The 9,918-nt window shown below is 39.8% G+C and overlaps 1 protein-coding gene across 4 annotated transcripts; it reads left to right on the top strand.

Moving 5' to 3' along the window:
* The first annotated feature begins 1,142 nt into the window (after window positions 1-1,142).
* LOC148041939 (uncharacterized) lies at window positions 1,143-3,809 on the top strand. 4 transcript variants are annotated; one of them, XM_087684267.1, is made up of 4 exons: window positions 1,156-1,292; window positions 1,409-1,476; window positions 1,815-1,896; window positions 1,978-3,809. In XM_087684267.1, the coding sequence occupies exon 4, from the start codon at window positions 2,182-2,184 to the stop codon at window positions 3,742-3,744; it is 1,563 nt and encodes a 520-aa protein (XP_087540393.1). In that variant the 5' UTR covers window positions 1,156-1,292; window positions 1,409-1,476; window positions 1,815-1,896; window positions 1,978-2,181; the 3' UTR covers window positions 3,745-3,809. The 4 variants fall into 4 exon arrangements, with proteins under 4 accessions (XP_087540370.1, XP_087540385.1, XP_087540393.1 ...); XM_087684259.1 differs by lacking the exon at window positions 1,409-1,476 and having other exon boundaries at window positions 1,152-1,292; XM_087684251.1 differs by having other exon boundaries at window positions 1,168-1,476.
* The last annotated feature ends 6,109 nt before the right edge of the window (window positions 3,810-9,918 follow it).

Genomic DNA, 9,918 nt, shown 5'->3' with positions numbered 1-9,918 from the left:
ACAATACTGTTTATTAGGTGATTGTGCTTATCCTGCATGCTTTTGGATGCTTTCTCCTTTCAAGGGTAATAAGGATGGGCTATCTCTGGAATGTTATTATTGGAATTACATACAATCAAGTACTTGTATGCTAGTTGAAAGGGCATTTGGCATCCTTAAAGCGCGATTTCATATATTGTTGAAGAGATGTGACATGCTTTTATAAAATGTCCCGAAGATGGTGGCATCATGTCTTGTTCTACATAATATATGCATTGTGCATGGAGATAGTTTTGATTATGTATGGATACGTGAAGCGACAACGGTACTTGAGAGAGAAAGTAATGCACCTCGTCAAGATATGGACTAGCAAAATAGTTTGAGGAGTGGATTAGCAGAGGTTGCTACGCTAACTAACATAGGTACTATGCAAGCAATACAAAGAGCTCAAGCAGCGGAGCCAACACAGGAGGCAAGCTATCTTGGGAGGGACATCTCGAAGAGACAACATTGCTCGAGCCATGTTTCGAAAGAGGGAGAATGCAAATGTGAGAATAGTCTTTAGTGATTTTGACTTTGCGGAGGAGATCGACGACGAAGACAATGGTGAGTAAACTTCTGTAGCATATGCAGTGCAGATAGAAAGGTGGAAAGAGGGGCAATATGCTAAATTTTTTTCCCTCTTTCCACCTTTCCGTAGAGAGCTAGGTAAAGCCATGTCTCAACAGCATGGTGAAGGGGTTCAACCCCTCTGCTCTCTTGTTCATTACTAATGCTTTCAGTTTTGTAATGCTCTTAACTGGTTTTTAAAGTTTTGTAATGCTTTTAGTTCTATCAGACACTTTTTTAAAATTTGTTAGTCATTTATAAAAAAATAACATCAATGATTGTATTTAATCAAGTATTCAAATACTAATTATTATGTCAATAACAATCAATATCCACAGCATCCCTTCATTCACATGTGATTCGAGGAGTGTCCGGAGCATAGGTGGTAGCCAGTGTGTAATCGATTGGGGACGGAAGAAAAACTGACACGTATTGATCATGAAAAGTGTCCGCCACCTAGTGTGTAAGCAGGGGACAGTGACCGCACAAGTCAACTTTTCCTGTGCCCACCAACTGGGCGGAGATTGGGCAAGCAATGGCGGTGTGTAACGAGCGTAATAGTCACTTCTTGCAGGGGCGGGCGTGATGGGTGGTGGCAGGACGCAAGAACGGGAAAGACCCAAAGCGTATTTGACGGACAAGAAAAAGATCTGTCGTCCGGTCGCGTCTGTAGCTCGTCTGCCGTCGCAGAAATGAAGCTGCAGGTAAGATCTGACTGCTTCTCTAGACAGAGTTTCCATACTTTTTGTACAGATGCCCCATGGTTGCACTCATCACAGAGGTGGCATTCTGATAAGGCCTGCATATCGCTGTCTCCCAGACTCATATTGACGGTAGGATCATATGCTTTGCTCAATACTTGGTCACTATGCGGAATCCTGCATTGCGGTAAGGATTTGATGAACAGGACGGGATTGTTGAATCTTTTAGAATTTCTCGTTTGAGATTTCTGTGCGGATACTCATAATCGTTACATAAATGGTAGGATCATCTGAAGCAGGCCACTTAGTTGTTCTTGACTATGCCTTGCGGCAAGGAAATGATATATGGAGTTCTGTTGGATCAGATCGTTGGATCTTTTAGCATTGCTTAGTTGTCAGCAAGGAAATGATCCATGGGAGTTCTGTGGACCAAATTGTAGAATTAGTGTTGTGTGGATATTGATAGGTCTGCTACAAACATCTCAATATTAGGATCCTTTGATGCACAATGCTTTGTTGTTGCAGATGCCTGCACTGCAGTTAGGAAACTGTGAATCAGATTCTTGGATCTTTTCGCACTTCCCCATTAGCATCTCCGTTATCTGACGTAAGATGGAGATATAATTCCAAATATATCTGTCAAGAGCTTTCAAGTCCTTTTTTCTTACATATTATGCCGTGGTTGCAGCAAGGTCTTATCACAGAGCAGGATGTGTAAACTAAGAAGCATCGCAGGAAGGTGCAACCCAGTGCTACAGAGAGCAGGAACTGCAAAGCTGAACCATTGGAGGCTGGACAGGCAGAGCATGATTGCAAGTTAAGATGTTGGAACCTCGGAAACATACAACATTTCGGACATTTTGTTTGATCGCACTTTGGCTTCACCTATGGTATGTTAGGCCGTCGGGCCCGCCAAAGCCTGCAACCTGCCTTGCACACGCTTTCGGCAGGTAGTTGTCAGTGGGTTAGGGATGCTGGGAAATTGGTTATTTACCGCATTTTAGGTGGCCTTTTCCTAGTGGTAATTCTCTTCTCCAGGGCAGTTATGCCGCCTCAATTAATTTATCCAGGCCATCCTTTGGTACAGACTGATGATGTTAATGATGATACTCAGAGATTTATGATTCTTACTCTTGAATTCAGAAGAAACACATTCAGTGGAAATGGTGTTTATGCTCAATCTATAGCAAGATCTTTAGCTCGAAGGGGACATGAAGTACTTGTTTTGAGTGGAACACCAGTGCAGCTGTCTGCTACTGTGGCTACTTCTGTATTGTCCTTAAGCAATAGTAGTACACTTGGGCCAATTGCATCTGGAGGTCAAACAAATATGACTAGTCACAAGGAAGAAATGACAATTACACTTTTGCGCCTTAAGAAAGATCCAGATTCAGGACTGATAGAGCTGGAAGTCGAAGTTGAGCAGGATGGATGGGGGAGGCTCGACTGGAAATGTCCTTGGCAGAGTTTTGCACAAGGTGTAATCAAGTATTCACAGCATGTTCTTGAGTTCAATCCATCATGGGCCCTTGTTGTTGACTGGTCTGCTCTCCCTGCTTTTGAGCAACTGGCCCTAGCAGCAGATGGTCAATGGCGAATGGCATTTCTAAACTTTCGGATATATTATGTGTCTGAGTACCAAGGTGACAGTGGAGAGACAGAAAAACAGTTCTACAAACGCATGGAATCTAAAGCTGTGTCAATGGCCGATGCAGTGTCAGCCTTGAGTTCCAGAGATGCACACATCCTAGCTACGGAGCTTGGTGATGGAATAACTCCCGGTGTCATTCCTAAGCCGCATTTCCCACCATTGAGGGAGGACCTGCGAACCCTGGCTCTTTCCAACAGGGTCAGCCAGCAAAGTGTTGAAGAATGGCTCAAAAGGCGCAAGTTTTTCACATGCTGTGTCCGCATTTCTCCAGAGAAGAACACAGAATTGTTTTCTTCTTTGCTAGAAAGTTTAGCTGATTTTCTGAGAGAGCAAGGAATAGTCCCTTTCCTTTGTGGGGGAGCTCAAGGAGCAAGCTCATATGCTGAGAAAGTCAAGTCCAGAGTCAAGGCAGCAATGCCAGAAGCTGTCATTTATGAAGGTTTCATGGGGCCTTCTCAATTGTCAGATCTTTACTCAAAAACACTATTAAATTTGCATCCTTGCATTTATGACGCATATGGAATGACTATAGTAGAGGCAGCGGCTTTTACTGCACCATCTGTAGTTCATGTGGGGCCTGGTGGGGCAGTAGGAGCAGCAGAATTTCTTGACCCTAAACACGGACAAGTACTACCAGTAGATCTAACATTATCTCGGGTCACTATATCTGACAAAATCAAACAGTTGCTTCTGAATGGGAATCAACTGGCGGAGGTTGGGTGGGCAGCTTCAAGGCGGAGCTTATCGTGGGATGAGGATGCTAATGCTGAGCAACTTATTTCTATTCTTAAAAGTGCACCCTAAACCATGACAGCAGGCAATGGAAGGGGTGTACATAATCATGAAATAATTGTTCCTTGTTGGTGCTCTTACATGCTAGTGCTGTGACCATGTCATCTGGTAGACTGCTGCCAGACCTGCTAGATTTGTTTCTGAATTCTTATGAAAGCCAACTTCTACAACTTGACTTTGTAGATTTGTTTCTTAATTTTTGTGGAAGCTATATCTACAACTTGTTTATCTGAAGGCAAGAAAGTAATTTGTTCTCTTCCAAGTCCTTGAAAAGTGATTCTAAGTAGTACTTTAAATATACTAGAAAAGGAGCTACCAACTTTACAGATAATTAGATTTTGATATCACCACTTGACAAGCCAGTGGCAAGCTAGCCTGGTGTGTTAGCAAAACAGGTGCTTATATATAGAAAGTGAGGTTGAGAATCTTGTTGGTGCAGGTACAAGTGCAGTGCTCTAGGGGCTTCAGTTTTTGTAGAATACATTGCTTAATTTCAATATGAGACATCTATATTAGGAAATTGGTCAGCAGTTAACATCATGGCTAGTCTGTAATTTAAACATTCATTCCATTTTCTGGTATTTTGCACATTTTGGATGCCTTCATACATGCCAGAGCCATCTTGGAATGGTGCATGGTGCAGATTTCTCTATTGCCTTGCAGTTTCTTAGTTTTGTAATTCTTATTTACTGTTGCTATAAGTTTGACTATTGGTTGATCAAAGGGGCTGCAAATTTTGTAGCTTAGATCATCATTGCTCCCTTTTTGGAGCATGCCAGTGAAGGTTGCGGTGTCTAGTGAAGGTTGCGATGTGGGGTGTGGTGTCGTGTTGTGTCGTGTTGTATTGTGTTGTGTCGGGGTCGTCGTGTCACATTGTGCAATGTGTTATGGTAGGATCTCCGCGTTCATGAGCTTGTTCCCCTCTTGAGCTAGTATGCTTTGTGCTAGAGTTGCTATGATATCAAGTGTTACAGACCTTCACTGGACCTTAAGTCATATAACTTGTCATGAGGCACAAAAATGGCACAATGGAAAGGCGCACAAGATATATTAATAAGGAATCCTTTGTATTAATGATATAGAAAGATACAACATTGAGGCACATCTCAGGACTATATCCTCGTGACGTCGTACATGTGAGGGTTTACCATTGAGTATAGGGAATCAGATGTAGAAGCATATCCTAAGTAGAGCTTGAGTGACTATTACTCCCTATATAGGTGTTTTTAGCTCCAATACCATGGTATAGCTATAAAATCTATACCCTTATAGAGAGAGAGGGCGAGGGGAGAATGGAGGGAGAGAGTTTTGCAGTTGGTTAGCCTAGCAAGACCTTGAAATTAGTCTTGCACAACCAAATCTTCTTGGAGTGGTCGTATTGACTCAATTTGCAAGCAGTCAGTTTTGCGCCATTAGATTTTCATGAATAGTGATTGTGCTGACCCACCTTGCAGGCATTCAACTCCCTATAGGCTATTGTGACCTGCAGACAGGCCAAGCCTATGGACGTACAATCAATTTCTTAGTCCAACAATCTTTTTATCAATCATCTGGAGATTCAACTATGCAATCACTATGATAAGCAGGTATGCCATAATATAGGCATGCTTCTATACAGCGAGGTGCAGATACCATAAATAGGTAGAAACAGTTAGGTGCCTAGACTTTGGCGACATTGAGAGAAAGACATAGTAGTTCATAGTGTCTTTGCAATCTTAAATGCAGATTGGGGCTTTGACTTATGCAAGATGTATGCGTCTTGTGGTATAGATGTGGATTTACTTAGTAGCAAATTCAAGTAGGGGAAGGAAAATAATTGGTAGACTTTGATGTTGATACTTAAGTCGAGGATTTGCATGAGCTGGTGGAAGGAGATGAGATGGGCAAACATCACAAGATGTGTGATCCTCTAGTTTTTAGTGCTCTAGAGATGCCTCAACAAGTTGTACGTACTCCTCCTTCGCAAACAAACGAGTCTTTTTAGTATATGCTTGCAAGTGCTAATAATCTCATGAATTACTATGGGTATACGAGTGAAGGAAAGTCAAACTCTTTACTAGATAGTGATCATATAGGGGCTATCATAGGGACAAATAGTGTTATAGCAGATTGTTGCCTTCCATGAGAGGGCAACTATATTTTATTTTGTAGGAAGGACTCCTTTGATTCCTTGCATTAGAGCATGGCTACAACCAATGTTTTTGAGTGATGATGTGCATTAGAATGATGATTCAGGCCAGAGGAGATTTATGATGGACCAAAAGGGTCCTTTGAGGTCCTCCTTACTTCGGATGCTTGTGTACAAATAGTGCAGCCTCCCTTTTTGGATACCTAGTTGGTTCATGCAGTCCCATGGAGGAATTTCAAGTTGTTCTTAGGCAGACATGTCCATTTTGGGTGGAAGTAGTTAACTTCCCTTCTCACCTTTGGTAGCTCCTTTCTCTAGTATTGAGACCTATTGGTTAGGTCCTGGTGGAGCCTTTGTTTAGCCTCTTATAATAGAAATGGAGCTTGCATGCTTTGGATATTGGAAAACCTTGGCCCAATAAAATTTATTTTACGGCATTGGGGTTACATACATTGCTTTTGAGTTGAAATGGGAGACTTTTAAAGGAAACTATTTTAGATGTGGCTAGTTGGGCCACAATATTTTTGAATTAGATTATGCTCTTAAGATTTTGCAATGTTAGGTGGATATATAGAAGCATGCATCCTAGGATATGTCTCCATAGCAATGTATTTGTTCTCTTGTGCCTCTTGGTCTACGTGGAAATGATATGGACATCCAAGGATGCTCCTTGGGTTATTATGGTTGAATGTTGTGCTCAACAAGAATCCCATTTGATTCTTGCACAATTGCCTTTTGATAATATCACAAACATTTCAATGTAGGGGTAAGGGATTTTACTCTAAACCTTAATTGTCTCGTATGCTTGCAATTGGAGTGGTTGATAAATGTGATTTTGATTTTGCTTTGAGGTTTGATGCTCGTGGGAGGCTATTGGCCTCTTAGAATGTGTTTCGTGCTCAATAGTAATAATCTTCTTCTCGTGCATTGACTATTGATTTGCAAAGGGCAGATCTTATGGATGTGATCCATAGTGAAATGAATAGATTTTAGGTTACTAAATTTGTGGATGCAAAAGGGAAAGCAATGATTTAGTAGTTCTTTTCTTGTCTGCTTATCATGAGACTTGCCTTATGGAATATTAAAGGGGTTTTGTCAAGTAGGAAGTAGTATAGATTGTTGAGGATTCTTTTTGCTGGTAATTGGGATGTAGATTCTTGGTTGTGGAGATTATGTATGAAAGGGTGTTTGTGTGGTTGGGGTGTATGCTCCTAATACAACTTGGGATTGCAGGTTCTTGGTTGTGGAGATTATGTATGAGGGGGAGGTTGTGTGGTTGGTGGGTGTGTATGCTCCATTCTATAGCTTGTTAAGGGCTTGTTATGGGTTACCTTAATGTTTGTGTCTATGGACCAAGCGACTTCACCTCACTCTACTATGGATGAGTTTGAGTGTTAGACATGGGATGCTATGGTAGTCTTATCATTGAAATAAGAGGTCTTTGTGGTTACATCCTCATCAGACTAGATTTACATATATTGAGAATTTACTCAGAATACTTGCTATCCAAACCAAAATTGTTTTGCTCTATGTAAAACAGAGAACTGAAAATTGCACAAAATCAACTCTATGATTTTCAAGCTTCTTTATATTTATATTTGAAAGAGGTGGTGTTAATAAATTGATATTCTATTTATGAGCTTGGATACTTGTGCCATTTATATGCTCCTAGATGTATCACTTGGTATCATTAGGCTTCTAGATGCTATGATACATATGAATTGAGCAAGTAGCCCCTGTAATCTCTCTATATGCTCATTGGTTTATGTAGACACTATTCTTGCAATTATTGATCATTATGGACTTATCTTTATTTAATATTTGGTTATCTAGTACTTCCTCTTATGAGACGACATGTTAGTCGTGGATATATGCATCATTGTATATTGAGCTTCTCTCTTCATGTATAGTACATTGGTTACAACTTCTAGATCTCATTGTTGTTTGGAGATATATTATGCATAGTTAGCTTATGTAGGCTTATTCCTTTTCTTCGGATATATCTGTCTCTAAAACTTTTGGGTTCTCTAACAGTATTTGGTACTTATTGTTATTATAGCAATCCATTCTCTCTTTGTTTTGTAGTCATAATGGCAAGTGCTTTTGAAGATAGTGCCATATTTAACATTGATAACTTGGAGGACAATTACTTTAACTATTAGAAGGCCCAAATATGGCGAGTTTTGGTGAAAAAGAAGCATGTCATGCCATTGAAATGCAAAGGCATAAAGCTAGAAGACATAGATGCTGACCTCGATGAGCTATGTAAGCCCACTATCATTTTTTCTTTGTCAAAGCAAGTATACTTTAATGCCAATGAGATTGAAGGTGATGGATGGTAGTTATGGGAGAATAAATGTGATCTTTATGATAAGAAAAGGCCTACTTCATAGTTGTAGTAGCTCAAGAAGCTTGTGGACCTTTGTATGAAGAAATGCACTCCTATTCTACTCATTTGAATGAGTTTCACTCTATTTGTAGCCAATTTATATCACAAAATCTCATCTTTGATGATACCATAAAGTTTATGTTTTTGCTTGTTGTCACTCTACTTGAGTTTTGGGATACAATCCGTGCTGCTATTACTAGGACTAATGCTCTTGAGGACGATTTTAAATGCTTAGACATAAAGGGAGCTTTACTCATTGAGGAAGTAAGTAGGAAGAATGTTGATACAACTTGTGCCTCTCATGCTCTTACAATTAGAGATAGGAATGATACTAGAAGAAATTATGACGGATGTGGTAGAGATCCACAGCATAATATATTTACGCCTAGTTCTCATGGATAGGGTTGTAGTAAATCCCCTAGTACTAAGTCTTCTCTTATAGGTTATTATATAGATAGTAGGGATATATACAACTATAATGCCATAAGATGTATAAGGGTAGGTGTGATAAAGGCAAAGAAAAAGTGCAAGATAATGCTAAGTCATCAAATGATTAGTGCATTATTAAGTCCGTTATTAAGATTGAGGAGATTAATGCATTGAAGCATAGTTCAGTTGATTATATCTTGGTTGCTTCTTCACTTGGTACCACGTAATTGACTAATGGTTAGTCTTCATTCTCTCAGTGCTAGTTACTTGATTCGGGGGATTCTTTTCATGTGACCCTATATTGGAGTTGATTCTATACTTGTCATATCATTTTTGGTTTAATATGGCTAGGACATGATCATGTATATGATATTATTGGTATCGGTGATGTACATTTGTAGTTTCTTATTGGTACTTCTTTTGTTCTCCATGATGTACATCATGTATTGGCTTTGACAAAAAGCCTTATCTCTGCTAGATGCTTGGATGATGTTGATTATCATATTTTTATTGGTGATTCTACATGGGAAATTACTCATGGCAACCACATTTTTAGTAGAGGTGCAAAAGTTGGCAATCTTTATCCTTTGCTTGTTTCTAGCTCCATTGATCATGTATATGCTATTAATAATCTCCCTTAGGTGTCTCTGTGGCATCACTGCATTGGATATATATCACTCAAAGGAATGAGTATCAACTCATTTGTAGTATCTTTATCCTTGGACTATTCATGTTTTGATTCTTGTGATCATTGTTTATATAGCAGACATGCATATATATTCATAAGAAGTCTAGTTTTATGTGCATGTGTGAGTCCCTAATGCTTGTTCACTTAGATGTTTGTGGTCCCATACCTTGTTTGTCTTGACTTTTCACTTAAGATCAAATAATGGGGTTAAGTTATCCCATGCACTTTTGAACAATTTTGTGGTGATTGGGGCATTAAGCATTAGTTGACCACCCCTTACACCCCACCTCACAGTGGGGTTGCAGAGTGCCTAAATAGAACCATTCAAGAGAGGGTCCATATAGTATGGTTAGTCATGTAGGCTTACCTCATACATTTTGGGTTGAGACAGTTACTATTGTAGTTCACTTGATTAATAGATCCCTATGCACTGCTCTTAGTGATAGAGTTGTTGAGGAGGTATGATTTGGTAAGTCTCCCTCATATATGTATTTGTGAGTCTTTGAATATGAGGTGTTTTGCCATATTTCTAAAGACAAAGAAAATAAATTG

Source organism: Lygodium microphyllum, chromosome 1 (assembly GCF_053477565.2).
Source record: "Lygodium microphyllum isolate KBCC chromosome 1, Lygodium_microphyllum_v1.1.10, whole genome shotgun sequence".
NCBI classification, from domain to species: domain Eukaryota; kingdom Viridiplantae; phylum Streptophyta; class Polypodiopsida; order Schizaeales; family Lygodiaceae; genus Lygodium; species Lygodium microphyllum.
The sequence above is the reverse complement of the archived record's forward strand: the minus strand, read 5'-3'. Positions and strand labels throughout refer to the sequence as shown.

Coding starts and splice junctions, on each gene's coding strand:
- LOC148041939 (XM_087684244.1), top strand. CDS start 2,182: ATGTTAGGCCGTCGGGCCCGCCAAAGCCTGCAACCTGCCTTGCACACG.